General features: G+C 38.5%; 1 protein-coding gene across 1 annotated transcript; it reads left to right on the top strand.

Annotated features, from left to right (window-relative positions):
* Positions 1-480: 480 nt before the first annotated feature.
* On the top strand, positions 481-24,613 carry dner (delta/notch-like EGF repeat containing). Its single transcript, XM_057347873.1, has 13 exons — positions 481-890; positions 7,671-8,009; positions 8,121-8,215; positions 8,354-8,517; positions 9,608-9,756; positions 9,949-10,102; positions 12,846-12,959; positions 15,937-16,167; positions 17,814-17,936; positions 18,044-18,157; positions 18,296-18,427; positions 21,379-21,625; positions 22,359-24,613. Exons 1-13 carry the CDS (start codon positions 642-644, stop codon positions 22,468-22,470), a joined length of 2,223 nt encoding a protein of 740 aa, XP_057203856.1. The 5' UTR covers positions 481-641; the 3' UTR covers positions 22,471-24,613.
* The last annotated feature ends 1,884 nt before the right edge of the window (positions 24,614-26,497 follow it).

Raw genomic sequence — 26,497 nt, 5'->3', positions numbered from 1 at the left:
GGCTCACCGTCCAAATGTGTTGGACTAAGTTTGATATTGACTTTTTATCTTCTGCAGAACACAAAAGAAGATATTTTGAAAAATGTTGGGAACCAAACACTGAAACTGAACACAAACCCACTAAGACATTTCTCAAAATATCTTCTTTTGTGTTCCACAGAAGAAAGAGTCACAGGTTTTGAATGACATGAGGGTGAATAAATGATGTCAGAATTTTTATTTTTGGGTGGACTGTCCCTTTAATTTAAAATATGCACAATATTAATAGTGATGCTTTTCTGTTTTGTGTTTTAGAAAAAGAACGAAACATCCTTAATCAAACCATGCGGTTCTTTATTAACCCAGATTCACCCTGACACGGCAAAAACCAATATACATTAAAACGCATGCATGCGTCTTTGAGAGAGGTGGAGTATGTACGTGTCGTCACTCTGAACCGGTACCCTCCCCTCCTCTCTTCTCTCCTTTCCTCTCCGCCTCTCTCTCTCCTCCTTCAAACACGCTCAGACCTTACACTCAAGCAAATTACCTCTCTCACACTCAAGCTGTCGCAAGCAGACGGCACTAATCCACACAGCTGCTCTCTACCAGCATATGCAGAACAGAGAAAAACAAGAAGGCGACACATCTGTACCGCTCTCATGAAGTGCTATATACTTCCTCTCCTCCTCATCCTCAGGGTGAGGGGTGGACTCGGGACCCCACTGATGGCCAGTCCCAGCCCTACCGAGACCCCCAGCGCACTGCCAGACCCATGCGAGGGCAGACCATGTCTGAACGGTGGCATCTGTAGTCGGGTGGGAGAGATTGAGGACGGCACCCAGATGCAGTCGGATCTTTGGACTTACGCTTGCATCTGCGGCCAGGGGTTTACAGGACAGAACTGTGAGGTGTGTACTTAGTGTGTTTGTGCTAAACATCTACTAGGGGCTGAGAGTTGCGTTGGGGTAAATAGGTTTTCGTGTGTGTGTCAGAAGGTCTGTAAGAGCTTGTGCTATCGGTGTGATGTGAAGGAGAGTGCTGTGTTGCCGTGGCAACAGATAGGAGGAGAGGAGAGGATGCTGTGTGTGTGAGTGTAAGAGGTAAAGATCAGTGTAACTGTCTGTGTTGTATCTCCTGCTTTTCAGCATTGTGTTTTAAGATCAATGCAAAAGGAGGAATAACCTTTTCATTCAAATTTATAATGCAAGTGTGCAAAACACCTTTTTGTGAATGGGTCGTATATGATCTATTTTGATGTGTTGTGCGTTGTGAATTTGTGATGGTCCAATGCAAAATATGCTGTTTGAACGTACAGGTTTAGGGTACATATGGATAGATGAGGACATTTGGGACATTTTTGTGATTTTTAAGTATTCTACATAAAATCATCCTACAACGTAAAGAACATTCTGTAAAATCACAATCTTGATATCTTGAGTCAAAGATTGAAAGCGCAGTGAAATTAATGCTTAAAATCAAACCTTGCAGCTTGTTATCTAATAAGATCTAGATTATGCAACTTTATATTTTATATAACATTACATATTTTATATAATATTTGTGTATTGGATGTAGACCAGCTTCATAGTTAAAATCTAAATCTGAGTTGCAGCTTGACACATTTGCGGCCTCTGACCTAAATCTCACCAATGAATCTTAGGAACAGAATTAAGATCCACAGAAATACTGTATTGTGTGTGTGTGTACGTCTATCTCACGAGGTGACCATTTTGCAAACCAACAGGTGTCACTCTGCGGTTGTGTCTTGTGGTTTTCTACTAAATTGTTTTGGAGAACAGGTACTTAGGGAACAAAGGGAACAGATTTTTTTGTAAGGCTGTAAGTGTGGAAATGTTGTGCTGCATGCATCAGAGCATATTGTCCTTTCTTCAACCTTACTCAAGTCCGATCCTCTGTGTCGTGACGTCAAACGGCTCATTAACATTCCCCTGAATGCAGACAGAAAGGACGCTGCTGTGCGGTTGGATGACAGGGCTGATCAGCTCCACTGTGATTGGTCGAGAAGACTCCTGAAGTCATTGTGATGTCAGTGTTCCATTTCCTCAGGCGAGGCCGGTGTTCTTCATTCATCCTGAAGTGAGACAGCCATGTTTCAAACTTCAATCACTGTGCTAAAATATTTGTCTGTGAGGATGTTAGGTTATTTTCTGAAATAAATGTGATTGCGTTTTGTACATTTAGAGAAAGTGAGTATGAAGTAAAATGGTTTGATGTACTGTAAGTTAGGTGTATTTTACCCTTGAGAAGTTCTTTTAACCTTAGGCTGGGGTGTTGTGCGGTAGCTGATGTGGGGCGACTGTGTATGAGTCACCAGAAAGCATGTTTTTATAAGCATGTTTTTATGTTGATTATTAACTGAAGACATCGATGTTTGTATATTTCTAAAGACAGACCTGGTTAGTGGGTATGTGATCACAAGACAGGCCGTGTGCTGTTTTTCTCTTCTCTTTGGTCTCTTGGCTTTGATTTAAGCTTGTCGAGCAGCCGTGGGGAATACATTAATATTAAAGAAAGAGCTGGACTGACCATTGCTACTTCAAACCTTTCAGCTGTACAGAATAGTTCACCCAAAATACATTTTGTCATTTTTCACGACCACAAAAACCAAAATTTTCTTTTTGGAGCAAGAGCTGTTAAACAGTTCTTCAAGAATTTCTACAGAACAAAAGTAACAGCATATGTGCTTGAAATGACATGAATGTAGATAAATATTGATAGGGTTGTCTGTTTTGGATTAACAGTTTGATTGATATTGATGGTATAGATTACAGTTTATGAGCAGTATGTCTAGCGCTGGAGTTAGGTTTTCTAACCAGGCCTCATTAAAACAGCTCCTTTGAGCATTCATTTAATTAGTAAAATGGGAGTTGAGGGTGTAAAAGGAAAAGATGGATATTTGGGAAGACATCAAAGGTTCTGTAATTTGCAGAGGGGGAACATTCAGGTAAAAAGTAAGCTAAGAGAGCCCTAACTGTCAAGGACAAGTACAAAAATGAATTTTCAATTATTTACTCTCATTCCAAACCTGTGTGACTTTCTTCTGTGAAATAAAAATAAGTTCTTAGCAGTATGTCCAGTCTGATCTTCTTCGTATTTGCTTTTTATGAAGTTATTGATTGCTTTGTGTGCCAAACAAATTTGTTTTGCCTCTGCTTTCACTCTCAAGTCTAATAAGTACTTTTTTCAATTCACTAATAATGCAATGAGGACCAATAATGCTAGTTTTGTTTTAATACGAAAGTCAATAATCTTAATGTGAATGTCATTTTAGCAGTATGGTAGCAGGTTTTCAGGCCACAAGATGGTTAATCATAAAAACTAAAAAAAATCAAAATGGGCTGTATAGACCACTTTTTATGGCTACTCTTTTCTCATATTTGAAGTTTGGCAATGTAAATAAACAACCACGTTTGTTGCAATTTAAGCTTGAATGTTCTGGGTGTGTGTGCCCTTGAAATATTAGATTGTCTTTGCCACTATGAATAAATGATCATGATGGTTGCTTTCTTGGGTTTTTGACTATATGTGCATTTAAGTGCACTTAAATTTTAGGGGGTAGAATGCAGGCAGGATTAGCTTAACCGATCCTGCCCCAATATTACCCCTATTGAAATATTCTGTCATGTGTAACATGTAGTGTGTGTGGCCTTCACATTTAGCATGTTTATGTAAATATGAAGAACTTCTACATGAGACTTACAGTGTTGCTTGAGTGCATGCATCAAACTAATTGTATTTGACTAGATGTGCATCAGTGAATAAGTTTGAGGGGGGCTAGAATGCATGCAGGTTGGCAAAACAGATCCTGCACCAATATTAACCCCCTTGAAATATTAACCAGTCATACATAACATGTAGTGTTTCCCCTTGAAATTTTAGCATGTCTATGTAACTATGAAGAAATTCAGCACAAGACATATATTGGGCCCTATTGTACACCCGGCGCAGCGCAAGTGTTTTTGCTAGTTTCAGCCCGATGCAGTTCTCATTTTCCCGTCCTGCGGCACATTGTTTAAATAGCAAATGCATTTGAGCTCATTGGGCATGCTGGTCTAAAAAAGAGGTATTTTCAGGCGCATTGTTGACGCGTTGCTATTTTGAAGAACTGAAAATAGACTGCGCCATAGACCAACTCAAACCTGGTCTAAAGTCTAAAGTCAATGGCGCAATATTTTTTTGTTATTTAAAGAGCGCGTTAGTAGAAAATGCGCCCCTGGGCGGGTCCACAATGCGCTTTCACTTTACTTATTACACAGAGGGAAGGGCAGGAGCACACACTTTTAAACATGGCAAATATAAAAAATAAATGGATTACAATGTAAAAGATTAATATTGTGTACATAAAGATACAAACCACGCGCCGACCATTTTCCCGTCGTTAAACTAGCAAAAGTGGATTCGGACACGCCCTGAGTGCACCTGCACTGTACGCTTAAGACCATGCGCTTAGATCGTTAAAATAGGGCCCATTGTGTCCTGTATGCATGCATCAAACTAATTGGTTTTGACTATATGTGCATCAAAGCATACAATTTAGAGTGTAGGATACAGGCAGGTGGGTAAACCAGATCCTGCCCCAATATTTTATGCCACAGACGCAGCATAATAATGTACAGTTCATAAACGCAAAATAATGTCTACATATCAAAGAAGCAAGGTCGATTTACACAGAGATTTACCATGTTAAAACCAGTAGGTCCTTCCAAAGCACATGTAAGTAAACTATAAATAAAATAAATGTTCGGTAACTACAAATACAAATGAAATTTTATGATTAGATATTTTAGTATGTATGTACATCTGCAAATATGATGTTTTAAGAAGAAAATTGCGGTTAAAAACTCACTCCAGGGAAATACTTGACATTTTAAATGCGTAACAATATTAATACGTTAATTTAGAGATTACAAGCCTATGGAAATTTGTACCGCTTTGGTGTATGGCTTTTTATTTCTTTATCAACAGCTGTTCGTTCCGTGTGTCATACGCCCTTACGTCTGAACAACCCAGTCTTTGCACATGCACATAACTTCCTAATTCGGTTTTCAATCTGATCAAGTGTTTATATGTCCTATCAAGCACATTAGAAACAGCATAAACCACCCCTTACAATCCGACTGAAATTTCAATCGGTTTGGACATTTTTAATCTGATTGACGTGTTTACATGGAACATTTTCATTCGGATTGGACTTTTATTTGGATTACATTGGTCCATGTAAACGTAGCTAGTGTTGCTTGTGTGCATGCATCAAACTAATTGTTTTTGAGTATATGTGGTTTTATGCATAAGTTTGAGGGGGTAGAATGGAGACAGGTGGGCAAAACAAATCCTGCCCCAATATTACCCCCCATGAAATATTATCCTGTCATGTAGAGTGTGTAGTCTTGAAATTTTAGCATGGCTACGTAAATATGAAGAAATTCTACATGAGCCATACAGTGTTGCTTGTGTGCATGCATCAGACTAATTGTTTTTGACTATATGTACATCAGTGCATAATCTGAAAGTTTGAAGTTTGAAGGGTAGAATGGGGGCAGGTGGGCAAAAAACATCTTGCCTCAACATTACCCACTTGAAATATAATCCGGTCAAATTTAGCAAGCGAGTTTAGCATGGGAAGACTACCTCACATTCTATTGAGAGAGGATACCAAGTATCTTTTTGTTATAACAATCATCTGAACTCTTTAATCTTACCTTGTTTAGAGCCACAAATAAGTACTTTTTTCCCAAGAATTTTTAATTCAGCAGTTTTCCTCACTGATTTGGCCTCATCTCTCTGGGTAATTGGTGGCACGACTGTTCCCTTCTGATGAATGTGTCACTTTCTGCTGTACAACAAAGAGTTTTTCTGATGCAATCTCCATCCCACTGTGTCTGTGAGCTTGAATACTATAAACTGTAATGCGTCTTACATCTGCAGGTTTGTTAGTATTCATTCAGGGCTTCCTGTGATGCTTAATGGCTGTGAGCCAATCACAAACTTCCATTACATACTGTACCTTCTCTTTGATGCTATTTGCGTGTGTACACTGTCTGTCTGAAAGAACAAATAAAATATTTTCTTTTTCTCATAATTTCATAATATTAATACAGCAGTTGGTATGGATGAATTCTTTCTCACACACATACAGCACAGGACATGCTCACACACTTTCTCTATTAATAGTCAGATGACAGTGGGTTTGCAAGCTTGCTGCGGGTGTATATCAGGAACATTGTGTTCCTTCTGTTTTCTTTCTGAAACTCAAAATGCAGAAGCACTAGCACAGCTTTTAGGTTTAGGCTCTTTTAAGATGGAATTATGTCAAATCTCACTTACGATACTTGTTGTGATGTCCAGGTGACTGAAAGGTGTGAAATGTAATTGAACCTCTACTAAGCTCCGCCTCCAAAACATTATTGCCAAATCATAGCAACTGTTGCCACCTGCCATCGTTTATGCAAGTCCTCCGTGATTTTTTGTGCATTTTACACTGTTTAAACACAGATTGGTAAAACCATGATGCCCTATGCCATGAAAAACGTTGGATAACAGCAGTGAAGACACTTTTTGGCTACAATTTAAAAGGGTAGTTCACACCAAAAATAAAAATTCTCATTTATTCATTTAACTGTATGTGACTCTTCTGTGAAACACAAACATAGATATTTTGAGAAATGTCTCAGTGGTTTTGTGTCCATTCAATCGAAGTCAATAGGGGGCCAATGTTGTTCGGTTACCAACATTCTTCAAAATATCTTCTTTTGTGTTCTGCAGAAGAAAGAAAGTCATACAGGTTTAAAATGACATGAGTAAATGATGAAACACATACATAATCAATACATTCTCTGAGAATTTATATTTCAAGTTTTGACTGTAAATGTCAAATCCATAGTGCTGGAATTGCCCAGAAACAAAGACTGTTATTGTGTTCAAATACACCATGTTATTACAATTGCCTCAAATTAGATTCTCTTTTCAGTTCACAACAGTAATTGATTCTGGCAGTCACAATTTCTTTAGTTTATAAGCAGATTGCTGCATCATTTTACAATTTCATTAAAGGAAAACACCTGATAAAAATGACACACCCAATAGTTCAGACTTCAGTGTACAATATGTATTTTTAATCACCTTGCGAGCACATTGTCATGAAAACCATGTTCATTAAAGCCCATCTGAGCTCAGAGCTTAACAAAGGATCAGTTACCTGTTAAAGTGTCTTTAATCTCTTGAGTCTCATCTGATTGTAATCCACTGTATTCAGCATTGCTTTCCATTACTCGTGACTAGGATTTAGAAAGTATTCTTCATTATTTACATCTATTATTCAGTATAGCTTTAAATAGGAAATACATCATTTATGTTAAATTACAACTTGGGGAACATAGAATGGTTGTTTATGATAATGGAATTCCTATTGTATTTCATTGAGCTCTATATCTTTTATTGTACCTTTTATTCACAGTACTAATAGCTCTCCTCCGTTACACCCAGTAATTTTATTATATTATTTTATGCGGTTTCATTTTCCAAATCAATTTTGTTCTTTCGTGTTTACTTGAAATGATGGCTGCATTCTTTCCTGCTGTAATCGCTGCCTCCTCCTATCCAGCGTGACAGGAGCAAAAGGTTTATTATTATGCGATTCTCACATCTCGTCGTTGTTTTATTGGTCGCAGTTTTTTGCAGATCCCTGTGCCAGCAGCCCCTGTCTCCATGGCAACTGTAGCCAGGACGGCGAGGGGGATGGGTTCGTATGCGAGTGCAGCGAGGGTTACGGCGGCGTCTGTTGTGACCTGCCGACCTTGACCTTTGACCTGTCCGAGTCCACCTGGGACCTCGCCGAGAGCCTGGTGCCGGAACACGCCACGCCCGCCACTCCGGCCACCCCTGCGACCACCACTCAAGTCTTTCAGCCAACCACAGTCCCCACCACTACTCAGGCTCCGCCCACCCTGGAACCGTGGCAAGCCAAGCCAGGTCAAAAGGTGGTGGAGATATTGTGGGAGGATCAACAGGTGAGCAGGTGTGCGTTTGCATGGGTAAACGAATTAAAGCGAAGCGTGTGCCCGTTTAAGCGTGTAGAGCAGTAGTTACCTACATCAGTAATGACTCGGGATGTGTTGTAGATCACGGATGAAGCTGAGTGCGTGAGTACCGCCGGAGGAGAATCTGCCGGCATGATGACCGTTTCCATGGAGGTCGCCGAGGAAACAGCTGTGAAGTAAGAAACTGTGCAACTGTGATTGTATTTTGGAGCGTGAGAAAATGAAAGCAGCTGTTCTCTTCTTTGATTTCTGAATGAGTCATTTAATAAAAAGTGCTATTTCGAGGTGTTTCAAGAATGTCTCTCTCTCTGTAGGTTGGTGGGGAACGTGAGCAGCTCTGCCGTGTTGTGGCGTGTAGGTGAAGCTGGTTATGAGCAGTGCTCTGTTGCTGATGGCACAATCATGTGGTTTCAACAGAGCTCGGATGGATTGGTCCTACCCGACCAGTCTCTGCCATTCGGGCACAACTACTTCATCAGTAAGTGTGTCTGATCTCGCACATGTGGCTGCGTGTCAGCCGCATTTGGAATCATCACGTAGTAGCACACCCCTTATATGTCATTCGTGGCTTTACCTTTAAACGATCTTTGAGCAAGTCTGTTTTCAATTTAGTTTGTGTGCCATTCTGAATGTGCGTCTAGGCGCATTTCATTTGACCTTGTCTGGTTTTGTGAGCCAAACATCTTCAGCCTCTGCATCAGTCTCATGATGGCCCGCCCTTGAGGCGCTGCGGTGTGTGTTTGTGAACGTGTACGTGACTGTTCTCTGTCTGTGTTTATTTATGAGAGGAAGCAGGAAGATGCGGTTGATTTAGATGTTATAAAATATCAGCACCTGAACCAGGAAGAAATAACAAAGAATATTATTGAAACATACTGATTTGCTTTGTATGGTTAATGTTTAATGTAGTAAACTGTGAATTCAAAATGCAGTGTCTTTAGGAAAAAACAGGTATTGTACTTTGTATAGTGTAGATTTATTATTTTTCAAATTATATACGATTTTTGCTTAAGGTTACCATTATTTTTTGCTATACACAGTGCAGAAAATTAACAAGATTTACTGGGGAGACTTTTTTATCATAAATGCAGAAAATGATACTTTATGTATGTATGTATGAAATGTGCATAGTGTTTGGAGTCTATTTCATGGATTAAAGAAATCCTGTATGTTTTGAGGTGGAACTCTCCCCCCCCCTAAAATTTACTACCTGGACTCCGTCCCCTGATGTTTCCCCCATTTCTAGCCTTGGTTATTCATTAGCAATATTTCTTATTTGCAACAGTATTTTTATTAGTGCTTCTAAAGCTGGTTGATAAAATAAATTCATATACTTTAAAGGGATATTAAAGGGATAAATTCTGTCATGAATTACTTCCCCCCCTAAAGTTGTTCCAAACCTGTATAAATTTCTTTGTTCTGATAAACACGGAAGAAGATATTTGTAAGAATGTTATAAGTAGTCAAAGGTTGCTTTATTAAATTCTTGTTCTTCAACAGAACAAAAAAACGATACGCTGGTACAAAAATGTCAAACTATTGATAATTTAGTTATTTTTTTCATGTAGGTGTACTGCATGTTGGGACACCCTCTGGTCCAGAGGTCACTTTGAGGCTGCACCTCATGGTAAAAACCAATAACTGCATGGAACCCGGCAGAGGTTTCAGTGACCCACAATGCTGTGGGAAAGGAAAATGCATCACCCAGTCTTCTGTGGTAATGACCTCTTATAATAATGACCGTTATGCACACTCATATTTGTTGTTTTATACGTAGGGTTGAAAGGACCAGATTACTGTTGTCATACTGTTCAAGAATCTGTTCATACTTGAAACTATTATTCGTTTCAAATGTTGAGGGTCTGTGTGCTTTCTGTGTGATTTGACTGTGTGTAAATGTGAAATATAGGACACGTTTTACTGCCAGTGTGGGGATGGCTATTCTGGAATCTTCTGCGAGGAGTTTGACGCGTGCCACGTAAATCCCTGTGAGAATAACGGCACCTGTGCTGATCTCAGACAGAGAGATGAAGGACAAAACTACACTTGTACCTGCCAACCAGGTGTGCAAGCTTTTTTTTTTTTTACTGCAGATAGTCATTATTAAGTCATAGTCATTATTTGACATTACATATTGTTTGATGATTTTATTTCTGTTCTGTATGCAATGCAAGATGAATATTATTTTTAAAACCTTTCTTTTCATTGGAATATCAGATATTTCTGTATAGAAAAGAGAAATACAATTCTACATAGATCCGGCTTTAAAAAGCTGAAATCTATAGCTTGTTTGTTTAATTAAAACATAAATCAAGTATTAAAACATTTGATGTTATCAACACATGTAAAAATATTAATGTAAGTAATTAGCATTTTTTGTTTCAAACAAATATAGAGGCAAAAATTATAGGTTAATTAAAACATTATGTTTTGCTCTCGACATCGTTTTTTTGGGAATGCAGAATTAATTGAAATAATTGATATAATGTAGCGCCCTCAAGTTGTTTTAGCGTTAATGTCAACTAATAGCCTAGCATTTGCACCATTCCCAGAAAAATGACCGTTTTGCATTTGTGGGTATTTTTATTGAAGATCAGGATTGAAGAACATTGTTGTTACTCAACAATGCCCATTCATGATGTGATTTATTCTTTTAAAGAGATTCATTATATTCATAAAATTAACATATACAAGTTAATTGGTGCACAACATGAATGTACCAAAACCATAACAAAGAACTGCTCTCATGAATATTTTACATATATTCAATGAAAAATCGTTTATACACCTACGACTAACATCAGTGTGTTTGTGTGTGTGCATGTGTATATGTACATGCTGTCTTAAATGTGTCTGTTTACACGTGGATAGCAGAAAAGAGCAGAGAACAGAGCCTTTAGCCTGCATGCTTTGAAGTTGCTTTAAATGCAAGGACGAGGCACAGAATGAGAGTAAATTAAAATGAAGAGAGAAAGAGGGAGAGCGAGGAAGAGAATCAGATTGTGTTTAGTTTGAGTCTGGAGTTGATTAAAGCCATACAGAACAGAAACATTTTGCTAAATGTGTTATGGACAAGCTGATCTGTTAAGATATAGTAGGAGGTTATTGGCAGACAAGCAAATAAACATTGTTTGCTGTTCAGTTTTTTTTAAGAAGATTATGAAGAACAGAAATAATGTTAATTCGCTGTTTTGTAAGAAAGCACACAGACTGCCTTGGTTCAATTTAAAGCCTCAGTGAAATCAAAATGAACGTTTTTCTTAGCCTTAAGGACGTCAATGAACTGATATGCTCATACGCGCTAACAAAATTCCCATTTAGAAGATATAAGTGCTCAAAACTGACAGTGTGGCACGTGCGCTCAAAAAAATCTAGAAATTCCATCACATCATGCTACACTTCAGCCTCTCATCAAAATTCTCGTCCAATCAGATCCGCTTAAGAATCCGAAGAGTCCCGCCCCCTTCACAATGAAAGATGCGGAAGCGGTGCCTCAAATCAGCTTCTTGTTCGCAGATTTATTATGTCCTACATGGTGAATGAAACATAATGCACTAGATGGGAGATGGGGGATGATCCAGACAGTGTAACCATCGACATTAAATTTCGCGTTAGTGTCACGCTAGCGGTTGCATGTGAGTGTCCTCCGGTTCAGAGACATGATAGCACAGAGCTGAGTGACCATACGCGCAAATCCGCTGAGAAAATAAAATGTATGCCTGACCCATTTCAAGTCTACACAGAGTGTTGTATGTTAAGGCTATATGGAAGAGATCGGACATCGCAGCCTTGATGAGTAAAGGAGAAGACAAACGCCATGTCACTCACCAACGTAAATAAAAAGCTTCAAATGACACATCACTGCTATCACTGATCTTTCTATTCTTTTCAAAAGACTTGAAAGACTTCAAAATGCAGCTTTGCCAGGCTGATTGTGCCGTAAACGAAACGCTATTGGTCATTTCAAAAGGGGGCGGGGTCACTCGATATGTCTCGCGCTCTCTGCATTATCAGTTGAAATTACGTCAACACATCAAATAATGCTGCGCGTTCCAAGGCATTGCAGTGGGGCTTTAAAACCAACTCTGTACTTTGGCCTATTGATTCTAGCTGGTTTTTAACAAAGACATTTGTTTCTTTGATATTCGTTTTATGTTTGCAGTATTTTTGTCTGAAGGAAAGCAACAGCTTGTGTTTACTGGGAATTGTTTTTTTTTGTGTGCGTGTTTGTTTCTGTGTGTATATTTTCTCTACATTGTGAGAATAACAGGGCTGTCAAACGATTAATCGTGATTAATCGCATCCTGAGTAAAAGTTTCTGTTAACATAATATATGTCTGTGTACGGTGTATATTTTGTATTTATAAAAACATACACATATTGTACATACAAGAAAAATATATAATATAAAATTAATAAACAATTATATATAATTAAATGATTGGTAAATATAAATAAATACATTTAAATATTTTCACAGTGTGTATATATGTATGTGTTTGTGTTTATAAATTCAAAATTAATATTCCCAGTAAACAGACGTATATTATGTAAACCCAAACCTTTATTCTGGATGTGATTAATCGTTTGACCGCCCTAGAAAATAATTTCATTTCATTTAAACATACAAAATATTGTCCTAATAACAACATTAAGATACAGGTTTGTGCAAGAAAGTTAATCATGACATTAAAAATAAACATGCTTGCGTGTGTGATGCATGAAAAAATGGCACGTGCTTGTAAACTCAGGCACGTTGTGATATAGAAATAATGTGACGTTATAATAGAAATAACGTGTTTTCAGGTTTTGAGGGAGATCGCTGTCAGTCTTTGGTGGATCAATGCGCTTCTGGACCCTGCAGGAATGGAGCCACTTGTACCAGCAGTCTAGAAAGAGCTCACTGCTATTGTGCAGAAGGTAGACACATACACACACACAAACATACTTATTAATAGCATCCTTCCATTAAATTACGTTTAAATATACAACAATGATATTTAATTCCTTTGTGTGTTCTTCTTTATATGTCTGAGTGAAAGTGTTTTTGCTTTCTTGTTGAACTTGTGTCGGCCTGATTCAAGCTCTATTTCTGCTCGCACGCCACGTGCGCTCTCTAAGTGTGTCAGAGAGTTGCTTATTTTAAACTCTCCTCCTCTCTTCCAATTAATCGTGAGTTGCAGCACAGCTCCACACCCCCCCCCCCTCCTCTCTCTCAGGAGGAACCTACAGCATCATCATAGATGACTGCCTCTCTAACCAGGACAAACACTCTGAACAGTCAGCAGATAGAACAGGGACACTTTTACTTCCTTGAAAAACACGAGAAAAGGGTTGAGAAAGAAAATTTGATAGGAACTTTGGCTTCGGGAAGAGCCAGCAAAGCACTCGTAGGCTGAAATATTAATCTTGTGGTGTGAAATGGCACCGTTTGAATGATGAGGCAATAAAGAGAGAGGCACCATTAGCACATTTTTTAATTAGTGTGGTGAAGCTCGGGCTACAGCTTTTAATATTTCAAGAGCCATGTGAGGCACTTAATAGCTTTTGCTGCGTCTCCCAGCTAACACATCTATCCAGACTTTATTCAGACTCTAGACTGCACTCAGACGGAATCAATCCTTTTGGACCATTCACCTCGATAAAGTTGCTCTGCTGCAAACAGGACAAGGCAAGAGAGATAAAGTTGCATTTAAAAACTAGTTCACTCAAAAAAAGTGTATTCCGTCATAATCTGTTCACCGTTTCAAACCTGTGTGTTGTTTAAACAGTGAAACGTATTAGCAGGTTTCTGTCATGGATATGGTGGGAGAACCCAGTTGCAGGCAGCGGTAGGTGGTGAAAAAAACTTTATTAACTCAAACAAAAACCCACGATGGGGAGCAAAACAGTGAACATAACTAATATACAAAACTTGAAACAAAAACTTCCCACAGGGGGGCAAAACACAAAAAGGCAAGATAACTAAAACTTACTATGTAACGATGAAGACAAAACTAAAATAAATAACATGACAACAAGGCAAGGAGCAAGGAATTCCAATCTGGCAAGGTAAGGTAAACCAGCACGATACGGGCATGAACAAACTAGGCAAACAAGCAAAACAAACGAGCACAGGACAGCAGACACAAGGGCATTTAATAGGGGAACTAACAATGGATAATTAACAAGGGACAGGTGTCGGGAATGAAACACTGAAGGAAAGCTAAACGAGGAAACGAGAGGGGCGGGGCCATAGACGAGACTGGAGAGAGTGCATGCTAACCAACACTACCATGCCTCTCTCCACACAAAACATGAGGCTCTGCCATGATTCTGCCGCAAGACCAAGAAAGACATGACATGATGAGGCAGAATCATGACAGTTTCTTACAGATGTAAGTCGGTCATTACATTATCCAAGTTTGCTTGCCATGTTCAAGAATTGTTTTACATTTTTCATCAAACTCAAAAAGGTTAAAAAAACAGAACAAGCCTACATGAAGATGGTTCCACAAAACTAAATGACAGTGTACAGATTTGGAGCAACATACACTCACAGCGATGCCATGAGAACCATTTTTGGTTCCACAACGAACCATTCAGTCAAAGGTTCTTTATAATCTGAAGAACCTTTTTTCGCCTCAAAAGAACCTTTTATAATACAGAAAGGTTCTTCAGATGTTAAAGGTTCTTTATGGAACCAAACGGTTTGTCTATGGCATCGAAGAACCTTTTAAAGCATGTTTTTTTTAAGAGTTTACACTTTTAAAAATAAGGGTTCTTGAAAGGTTCTTCACAGCGATGCCATAGAAGAACCATTTTTGGTTCCACAAAGAACAATTCAGTCAAAGGTTCTGTAAAGAACCATTTCTTTCCTTTTTTTATAATCTGAAGAACCGTTTTTCACCACAAAGAACCTTTTATGAAACAGAAAGGTTCTTCAGATGTTAAAGGTTCTTTATGGAACCAAATGAAGAACCTTTTGAAGCACCTTTTTTTTAAGAATGTACATGTAAATGTGCATGTAATGACACTATTTCCATTTTTTGGTGAAATAATCCTTTAATACTGAGAACGAAACACATCCATGTTGGCTCTGTGTGAGATTCATTAAGATAATGCATGAAAGAGCTTCTGTAAGGGAAAAAGTGTGGTGGGTGAATCAGCATCGAGAGTTTTATTTGTCTCTGTGTGATTGACATTTATTGTGCGGATCATAGCAATAAGCTTTGTAATCTGCAGGGGTGTGCATGTTACTTCGAGAGGAGAATATTTTGCCGCACAAAACACAAACACATACAGTACTGTGCATAAGCCTTACACCGTGTCTACACCGGACAACACACGACACGACATGACAAAAGACATTAGAAACGCATTAGAACCCATTATAATTAAACATTTTGTCCAGACTGGATGCGGCACGATGTGACACGACAAACCCATTAAGAACAAGCAGGTTGTCATGTCGTGTCCGGTGTAGACACGGTGTTAGGCATTAAGTCATGCTTCACTAGAACAAGTTTTCAACGTGTATATTTAAATATTTTGCTTTAGAGTGTCAGGAAATATGTCATTAACTATTATAACCAAGTGAGCTTCTAGTATGAAAGAGACCGTAAGGAACACATAGAGATCTGATCTCTTCATCACTACATAGTCTCCAGGGGCCTTTACTGTGAAGCCGTTTAAGGTGGCTAGCCAGATTAGTTTGCCAACCCTGGGTTTTAGGTGCCATAAAAGTAACAAGGCTTTAATCGGTGTTCATCGCCATGGTAACTTGCACTGCACAGCCAACCTGACCCAGGGTGTGTTTTGATCTAGATTAAAGATCATTTTAAATACCAGAGGAATAAATAAGCATCTTTGTGCAATAAAGCATCTCTCTGTCTCTCTCTCTCTTTCTGTCCATCAGGTTATCAAGGTGCCATGTGTGAGCAGAAAATCGACCCCTGTGCTTCTGGGCCCTGTCACAATAATGGCAGCTGTTTTCCACAGGGCACTGGTTTGGCCTTCAGCTGCACATGTCCCGCTGGTTTCACTGGACCCACCTGCGCCCAGCTGGTGGACTTCTGCGCCCTCAACCCATGCGCTCATGGCATCTGCCGCAGCATTGGTACCAGCTATAGGTGCCTGTGTGTGCCGGGTAAGTACATGAGCATGTCTTTTAAAGTGTTTGTTTTCCTGTGTCACCTCTTTCCTTTCCACTCATAGCTGTTTCTGTCTCCTATCAACACGTACACCCTCCCAATACATCTTTCCGGCTCCGTCTGGTTGTCATGGCAACTGCCTCCGGTGTATTGCGTGTTCAGACATCATTGTCCGTGAAGTGTGACTGCACCAGCTGTGCAGGCAGCTCAGTCTATCCACTGATATCACCTCACTCTGATAAGAGCTGTCCAGTGGGACCAGTGTGTTCTCCATTGGGATTGTAAATAATGTCCGGTGGGATTACACAGTAAACTCCACTTCTGACGACAGTTTAGAGCACACTCAATAAGAACAATATGATGCTCAGCGAAACAAATCAACAAATGATTTGCTTGCATTGTTCAGGGTCTTGAATAATCACTTCAATCATGTTAGAAAAAATCACGTTTATTATTGCTCTTATTTATGGAACATATTAGTAACACTAAGTATTACATTTAATGTGTTACCTTGAGGGGGAACATTTGTGCTACAGACAATATTGATACCTCGGATTGTAAAGTTTATTAAGAATGAGATGTACTATGATTAACCACCAAGCAACCCCTAGCAACCACCCAGAACACCATAGCAACTGTGATGCCTTAGCACCATCCACAACACTGTATTGTGGCATTGTGTTTCATTTATAGTTTCAGTACAGATCTTCATGTCTGAAACTGTTATGTTTTTTACATGTGTTGTGAACATGAGGAAAAGTGTCCTTAATACACAATAAAATCATCGTAAGAACATAACACGAGGGCTTTCATTTTGCTTTAATGTGTAACACTGTAAACAATTAAATATATACTTTTTGACAAGCACAATTTCTGTTGGTTCAAATTAATTCAGATTTCAGCCTCTCTTTTTAGCACCAATCAATAACAAAGCTTCTCTAGACTCCGCCTCTTTTTAAATAAGCAGAACCAAATCTGATGTCATCAAGTAACTTATTTGTCAGTATCAGTAATACAGTTATTTGGGGGGAAATGTGAATAATTGCATTGCAGGCTGATTTAAGGTGTGCCCCTAAATTTATTGGTTGCGCTCCTAAAATATTCAATTAGGGGCTACAATGCTCCTAATAAAAAAAAGTTAGTCTGGAGCCCTGGCCCATTGGTTTGTGTCCATACAATAGAAGTGAATGGGTACTGCCGTAGTTCAGTCACCAACATGTTTCAAAATATCTTCATTTGTGTTCTGCGGAACACTATGCCTTAATAATCTCTGGTTATCTCAGTTATCTCCTGTTCACTTCATTTTGTTTTTTCTGTACTCTTGTTGTTTGTAATGGAAAAAAACCCTTATAAAACGAAACACTGTCCTCTGGTGGACAATATTGAGTAAACCATGTCATTATCCATCCATCCTTCTCCAAACCCACTTGTGCTCTGCAGGGTGGCAGATATTCATGTTTATCATCACAATCTGAGATATGCTAAAAATATGTAATCGTTTTTTCTTGGTGCTGCTTCTTCAGAAATCTTCAAAAATGCTGCAAATACATCTTGTTATATTTAACCCTAAACATTTATTTAAAATCATGCATATATTCTCTCACTCTCTTTATTTCTCTTTCTCTCTATTTCTGTTGTATAGGTTATCATGGTCTGTACTGTGAAGAGGAGTATAATGAATGTTTGTCTGCTCCCTGTCAGAACTACGCCACATGCAGGGATCTTATCAATGCCTACGAGTGCATCTGCGCTCCTCGGTTCACAGGTGCATTTCACAGGCGAAGCCATCCTGCAATTAATGTCAAATTAGTAAACGATGTCACTTTGAGTTAAAAACAAATCAGTTAACTGAACTCGTGTGGATTTGTTCAGGAAAGCACTGTGAGATATATAAGGACCCCTGTCTGAAACTCAGATGCCAGAATGGTGGACGCTGTGAAAGCGGAGGGAGAAATGCGTCCTGTGTGTGTCCACCAGGATACATGGGTAAATATTTCAATTTGTGTTTATTTGTTTCATATACTATTTTTAATAAATAATAACCAGTGTATCATGAGGAAGATAGCAATGTTATGGGTTATGTCCGGCACTGTGTTTTACACACACCTATATGTCTGTGTGTAGGCGAGAACTGTGAAGTTGACGTGAATGAGTGTGAGAGTAACCCCTGTCACCATGGCGGCACCTGCATCGACCAATCAAATGGCTACACCTGCCACTGCCCACCTGGATGGGTCGGTGGCAGCTGTGAGATCCGTAAGTTCACCTTTGCCTTTCTGATCTACCTAGAGCTAATCTGTGAGAGGTGGGGTAAGAAGAAAATAAAAATGTAAACCAAAAGGGTCCATGCGCACTGTAAAACTTTACAGTAGTTTTGCAGCAGGTTTGCCAGTAACTTACTGTAGATTTAATTTACAATTTTGTTTTAAACTTACCTGGTTCTTATATTAAGTAGTGTTATGTAGTTATTAGTTATATATAAATCTAAAATATAAATCCAGCAAAAGGGGCGTGGGGGGCAATTCAGGTCATGGTCATGCAGGAGATCGATGAAAAGGTCTCTGTGTAAGCTATGCTGCTCAATCACAACCTTCATGGGCGTCAAGGACACCATCATGCTAGCACAGGGCTGAGAGCTGTCCCTGAGGAATGACGTTGTATTACCAATTGAGACAGCTGTGATGCAGTGCCATTATCTTTATGTGTAGCTCATTGTGTACTCTCATGTCCCCCCACCCCAGCTTATCGTGTATTCTCACGCCCCACCCACCCCCCGGTTGAGAGGCAGGACATCAATGACACGTGGAGTCATAGCGCCACTCTGAGATAACTCACAACTTAGAGCCCAGTTTCTGCCAAATAAAACTGCCAAATAACATAAGTCATATCTGTTTAAGGACCAAGCGTTCGTAGTTTGTTTTGTAGGTTGCTTTGACTTGGACAACTAAACAGCCATTAAAAACACCCTAGCAACCATCTAGCAATGCCCTAGCAACCACTAGAGCACCCAGTGACATGATAATTAGGAGAAACTAAATGTCCACACATTGAAATCTGCTCCACAACTAATTAAACAGCAACGTTTCGACCGTCAGGTCTTCGTCAGGCACAAATCAACAAGAGAATAGAGTGAGTCTTATAGATATCAGGTGATCACCTTGATTAGGTGAACTCTCAATCAACGAACAGCATGTCACAACATAATATATATATATACACTCACCTAAAGGATTATTAGGAACACCTGTTCAATTTCTCATTAATGCAATTATCTAATCAACCAATCACATGGCAGTTGCTTCAATGCATTTAGGGGTGTGGTCCTGGTCAAGACAATCTCCTGAACTCCAAACTGAATGTCAGAATGGGAAAGAAAGGTGATTTAAGCAATTTTGAGCGTGGCATGGTTGTTGGTGCCAGACGGGCCGGTCTGAGTATTTCACAATCTGCTCAGTTACTGGGATTTTCACGCACAACCATTTCTAGGGTTTACAAAGAATGGTGTGAAAAGGGAAAAACATCCAGTATGCGGCAGTCCTGTGGGCGAAAATGCCTTGTTGATGCTAGAGGTCAGAGGAGAATGGGCCGACTGATTCAAGCTGATAGAAGAGCAACTTTGACTGAAATAACCACTCGTTACAACCGAGGTATGCAGCAAAGCATTTGTGAAGCCACAACACGCACAACCTTGAGGCAGATGGGCTACAACAGCAGAAGACCCCACCGGGTACCACTCATCTCCACTACAAATAGGAAAAAGAGGCTACAATTTGCACGAGCTCACCAAAATTGGACAGTTGAAGACTGGAAAAATGTTGCCTGGTCTGATGAGTCTCGATTTCTGTTGAGACATTCAAATGGTAGAGTCAGAATTTGGCGTAAACAGAATGAGAACATGGATCCATCATGCCTTGTTACCACTGTGCAGGCTGGTGGTGGTGGTGTAATGGTGTGGGGGATGTTTTCTTGGCACACTTTAGGCCCCTTAGTGCCAATTGGGCATCGTTTAAATGCCACGGCCTACCTGAGCATTGTTTCTGACCATGTCCATCCCTTTATGACCACCATGTACCCATCCTCTAATGGCTACTTCCAGCAGGATAATGCACCATGTCACAAAGCTCGAATCATTTCAAATTGGTTTCTTGAACATGACAATGAGTTCACTGTACTAGAATGGCCCCCACAGTCACCAGATCTCAACCCGATAGAACATCTTTGGGATGTGGTGGAACGGGAGCTTCGTGCCCTGGATGTGCATCCCACAAATCTCCATCAACTGCAAGATGCTATCCTATCAATATGGGCCAACATTTCTAAAGAATGCTTTCAGCACCTTGTTGAATCAATGCCACGTAGAATTAAGGCAGTTCTGAAGGCGAAAGGGGGTCAAACACCGTATTAGTATGGTGTTCCTAATAATCCTTTAGGTGAGTGTATATTAAACAGCATCAAAAAAACAAAATAATCATAATCATAATAATAATTTATTTGACGAAAAAAATTATACGATAAAGTATTCAAAGTATAAATCCAAAAACATTCCCGCTGTAACAATCTTCTCTCGAAGTCACCACCTCTTACCGGTTTGTTAATCTTCTTTATGCCAATGTATTGTAAGGCATTAACATTATGACCCGCTTGTCGAAAATGTACCGCTATACGGTTGCGATCATCTCCTGTCCTGATATTACTTCGATGTTCACTAATGCGAGTACGCAATTCTTAAGTGAAGGTGTAGTTATGCCGGTTCAATTCTCAGGGCCGGCGGGTAACGACTGAGGTGCCCTTGAGCAAGGCACCTTACCCCCACTTGCTCCCCGGGCGCTGCAGTGATAGCTGCCCACTGCTCCGGGTGTACGTGTGTTCACCACTAGCTGTGCGTGTGTTCACTACTCTCTGGATGGGTTAAATGCAGAGGTCACATTTCGGGTATGGGTCACCATACCTGACAAATAAGTCACTTTCACTTCACTTCACTCACTTCACATAGCAATGACCTGGCAACCAGTAATGCTAATAACTACACAGAGGACCTTAGCAACCGATAAGCAACGTCTTGGCAACCACCCAGAATAGCCTAGTCTAGCATCATGGCAACAATTTAAGTACAAACTGGCAAAATCTTTCCTCTGTTTTATCTTATCTTCAACGGCACACTTTTTCATCCTCTCAGTCCTTTCGTTCTCTCACTCTCTGTCTGTCAGATTTGCAGTGGAAGATGGCTCAGCCTGTGGACTCATTGACCAATATGCCTCGTCACTCTCTCTACATAATAATCGGCGCTCTGTGCGTTGCCTTTGTCTTGATGCTCATCATCCTCATCGTCGGCATCTGTCGCATCAGTCGGATTGAGTACCAGGGCTCGTCCCGTCACGCCTACCAGGAGTTTTACAACTGCCGCAGCATCGACAGCGATTTCAGTAATGCTATCGCTTCCATTCGCCACGCAAGGTACGTCAGACCTCTTTTCAAAACACCATATGTACAGCTACAAGTTAATGTATTGTATATGAATGACTACAAACATCAATTCATCTATAAATTAGATTTGAATGGATTTTGTTTGTTAAACAACAGTAATAGTTTACCCAATAATCACAATTTTGTCATTATTTAGACTTATTCTGTTTAACCCTTGTATGGTGATCATGTTTTTGTTATTCAGCCAGTGTTCACAAGTCTAGTGTACCCAAATAAAAATGTATTTATTAAACGAAATGTACTAGAAAAAGGAAAATACATGTATACATTATATTTAAGGTCACTGTCTGATAAACATTGAAAAGCTACATAAAAAACACTACACAAAGGTTACATTTACATTATATGTAAAGCATCGCAATATTTTTGTTTAGATATTAAAAAATATATATTTTCAAATTGTTTAGACTTGTATGACACAATCAGTAGCCAGGGGCTGTCAAGCTTTTGACTAACATAAAAGATTTGTAAAAGTAGTACACATGACCATACAAATTATAATTCCTGGTATTAAAACTGATGTGTCATCATGCTTTTTTACCAAGTTTGATGGCAAACACCATTGGTTTTCGAATGTGTTGTATCCATATAGAAGTTGAAGAGGTTTGGCGATATGACAGTGAGACATTTTGGGTGAACTTTAAATATGAATCAGACTTTTGAAAACCATGAGACTGTTCCCTTGCTTGTGTGTCTGGTACAGGTTTGGAAAGAAATCCAGACCAGCGATGTATGACGCCACTCCTATCAGCTATGAAGACTACAGTCCAGATGACAAGCCCCTCGTCGCACTCATTAAAACAAAAGATTTGTGAAGCAATACACTTTAAACACACACACATATATATATCACACACACAGGCACTGTTCCAACCTTTGAAATGAGCCAATAATTCAGCATTTATTTACAGAAAATAGTTTAAATATAAATCAAACCCCAACATACAACTTTTGATATATTTTACCATTGTAACACAGTGAGCTTTTGGTGCTTTATATCAGTTAGATTTTATTCATCAAGCACCTATAGAGTGCATCACAGAGTTAGTGTAAACCGGAGACAAATGTGTTTTGTTTGCTGACGCAAATATTTTGTGGAATGTGAGTAGATGAATACCAAGCTACATGCCGAGGGATTTAACCAACTAGATCACAAATACGATAGCAGCAGTCCAGCTGTAGAATTAGATATAATAGCTCTCTTCGTACAGTTATATTGTAACTTTGTACAGGAGAAAAACAAAATGTAAGATGATGTAGCTTGCCTTAACCGGTGCATGGATAGGATCAATGGATATCACATTTCTCTTTAACCTTGTGTACATTGTTGTTTACAGTTGATTTCTTATTGTTCATTGTAGTCTCCTCTGTGTCTGGTGGTAGCAAAAGTCTTAAGATACCACTGCTAATGTGAAGGGAGCACTAACAGTGCTTTTATAAGTAATATTCGGTTGTGACATTTCACTGAGTAATAAAATAGGAGTTCTGCTCTGTATTTCATAGTGTTTTGTGGAACTTAACCGATCGGACATCTCTGTTTCAATACATCTGCAAAGCTCCTTAGTTCAAGCTCCAGATGACCTCAGAGAGACGAAAGAATTCAGGACAACCTTATAACAAAAACAGGAAAACGAAAAGCTTATTGTGATTCAAACAGACTTTTAAAGAAATAAAATTACTTTTTTCATTGGTATCTATTCTATACAGACGTGGATGAGCTCATGATAGGAGTCTTGGAACATAAGCCATGTCTCCTGCTGGCTGGATAAAGCCGGTGTAGTTCTGCCGTGTGCTTCTGGTATTCCTGCAGTTGGTTCCAGCTCTCTCTCTCTCTTTTTCTTTTCATGCGTCTGGCTGGAGTGCTGTTCATATGTTTTCTGTCTTCCCATCTCCAATCCCCTCTCTCTTATCTGCCATATGTATTCCTATGGTTAGCCTATTGCTTATTATAGACAGGTAGAAGCTGCTCTCTATGGCTGATCTGACACCAGTTTTGCTATTTTATTGGTTGAATTACAGTAACATTTTGTGGCCATCATCAATTGTGTAATCTGTTATGTTTCGAGTTGCTCTGAGACATACAAAATAAATGATGACAAGACAGTGAATTGTCATAGAAAACTACGACAGCTTTGTGTGACAAATAGGCCAAAATTGAATGCTGTGAAGTTCGCTCGTATGGGCATGGCCATCAGTTTGACCTCAGTTATTTTCCTTTAGCGACTTAAAGGTGCCGTGTATAATATTTATTATTTATAACAATTTCTTCAGAGGTGTATAAAGACCTTACATAATGAAGCGTTATGTTTTTATTACTTTAGAATGAGCTAAAGAAGGATCTGAATACACCGCGGGTCCCCTTACATGGAATTCGCCATGTTGTTTCTATAGTGGCCCTAAATGGACAAACAGAGCACGTTTCGTAGGTACGTTATCTCCTTCAGTAAAGAAGCGAAAACGTGATAGCATCTTGGTTCTGTGTCAGCCGCCGTAGTGCGTCGAAAGGGGGGGGTGGAGTGAGCCGTTGGTTGCAATTCGAAACCTTACAACTAGATGCCACAAAAACTTCACATTGCTCCTTTAAACTGGCACGTTTTGATGTTCTGAAGTAAGTAAATGGAAATTTTGGTCTGTTTCTTACACAAAGATGTGTGTTTTTTGTCATTTTTGCAGCATGATTGTTTGAATCTTGTTTCATTTTTGAAAGATGTTTTCCAAAAATCTTCCTAGAGATCAACAGAAGAAAATCATACAAGTTTGGAACATGAGGGTGAGTAAATAATGAGAGAATTTGAATATATTAGTAAACTATCCCTTAAGCTACATGGGTCTTAAAAACTGGCCTGGGGTCGGTTTTAAAGGGAAGCTTCTTCGCCTAAGCACTGTTTTTGTTAGACAAACGATAACACACCTTTGGTTATATGTGGAATGATGTACTAATAAAAGTTAAAGTGAAAACCTGAAGTCTTTCATTGTATGTTTCCAATATTATTTGAATAAAAATAGGCACTGGCAATGCCAAGATGAAAGATTCACAACATCTAAAAACTACATGTGTATCTTGACCCTTTTGCTGTAAGACGCTATGGATAAAAACATCTGGCAAATGCATAAATCAAAATTTTTATATTTCTATATATAATATAAATCTGGAGTTATAATGTACCCAAATTAAAGATATTAATATTAACAAGATGCGTCACTGCCATTGAAATGAATGGGGAGGAACGCAACACTCAATATGGCCGCCCTAGCGAAGCTTTGCGCAGTATCTAAAGCAACATGAAAAATAATGTTTTTAAGCGCAATTAGGAAACAAATGTTATGGAACAGTTTACGTTATTTTTAAATGTTGTTTTTAAATATGTCGTTTATTTGGGATTGTAGAAATATCAGTATTCCCCATTCACTCTTGTTTGAATTACGTAATAACTGCCTGGAGGCGCGTTGCAAAGATGGCCGCCGAGTGGCACGACTTCCCTAAACGGAGTCATGACAGAAATTCCTCAGGCTGAAATATAAAATAATCTTGGTGGTATTTATGGCTCCATGTGGAATTTATTTTTAGAGAGGACTACACGTACTCTATAACTTCGTAAACACTGTAATCACTAAGCACAAGATGTTTCAGTACTGTGTTTTCCAATGAACAGATAGTAATGTCTTTCTCATGCACATACACATTCTTTATCTCTCCCTATTACGCATGTACACTCCAAACAGAAACTCAAAAACACTTTAAAGGCATTTGAAAAACCATTCAGTGTTGCAATGCTTTCTCAAGTCTCAAGATGAGATACACACACGCACAGATAAAGACAGTAAGCCTGTGTGAAGGTACGTTTTCCACAGCTGGAATGTCTTTGTCTGCACATGGAATGTCCCCCAGCTGCCTGTACCCTTATATGGATTTCAAACAGTGTACTGGACCCTTCACTGACCTTGTGTGGTTTCCAGATGTTCTGAGAGTAAACATCTGTAAATATGGCCGACTGTGGTGACGTAAGCCACTCAGGTCATCCCACAAGGAGAAGAAAGAGAGAGAATGGGTGGGTTAAAACTCAATGGCTGAGTGTTTAATTTACCTTTGTGTCTGATTTTATTCTATAATGATGTCTACATCAGCACTTTGTAACTTTGTAACTGAATGAGATGATTGTTTCTGCTACAAGTCGGAAAAACTGTGTAATGTAAAGTAGTGGCTATGGAATTTTGGAATAAAAACAAAACAAAATATAAACAAACAAATATATTAAAAACAATTAAAACAAAACAAAACAAAAATAAAACAATAATTATAAATAAAATAAAATAAAAATAAAATAACAAACATAAAATAAAGAATAAAATACAATAAAAAGTTAAATAAAATAAAGAATTAAATAATTAATAAAGTTTTTAATTAATTCATATATATTAATTATATTAATTTATTTTAATATTAATATGAATCATATTTATATATTTATTATTTATTTAAAATATAAATAAATACATATTTACTTAAAATAAAATACAACAAAAAGTAAAATAAACTAAAGAAACATAAATAAAAAATTTAATTAATTAATATACAGTATATTAAAATATTAATTAATTATTTAAATTATTAACAAATTAATATATAAATACATCAAAAATAATAAAACAAAACAAAAAGAAAAGAATAATAAAAAGAAAAGAAAACTAAAATAACATAAAAATAGAATAAAGAATAGAATACATTAAAAAGTCAAATAAAATTATTTCTACAATATTTTTGTTCTTTTAAAATAAAATGAAAAATAAAATAATAGACCATATAAGGCCTAATAAAACCATGAGACAAATAATAGCATACTT

Source organism: Triplophysa rosa, linkage group LG12, assembly GCF_024868665.1.
Source record: "Triplophysa rosa linkage group LG12, Trosa_1v2, whole genome shotgun sequence".
Classification (NCBI taxonomy): Eukaryota; Metazoa; Chordata; class Actinopteri; order Cypriniformes; family Nemacheilidae; genus Triplophysa; species Triplophysa rosa.
Note: the sequence above shows the minus strand (reverse complement) of the source record. Positions and strands in the feature narration are given on the sequence as shown.

Excerpts from the sequence above, each read along its gene's own strand:
- dner (XM_057347873.1), top strand. The coding sequence starts at position 642 with ATGAAGTGCTATATACTTCCTCTCCTCCTCATCCTCAGGGTGAGGGGT. Across the intron at positions 18,158-18,295 it reads GTGTCCACCAGGATACATGG|GCGAGAACTGTGAAGTTGAC; the intron begins GTAAATATTTCA and ends GTCTGTGTGTAG. Across the intron at positions 21,626-22,358 it reads GCTTCCATTCGCCACGCAAG|GTTTGGAAAGAAATCCAGAC; the intron begins GTACGTCAGACC and ends TGTCTGGTACAG.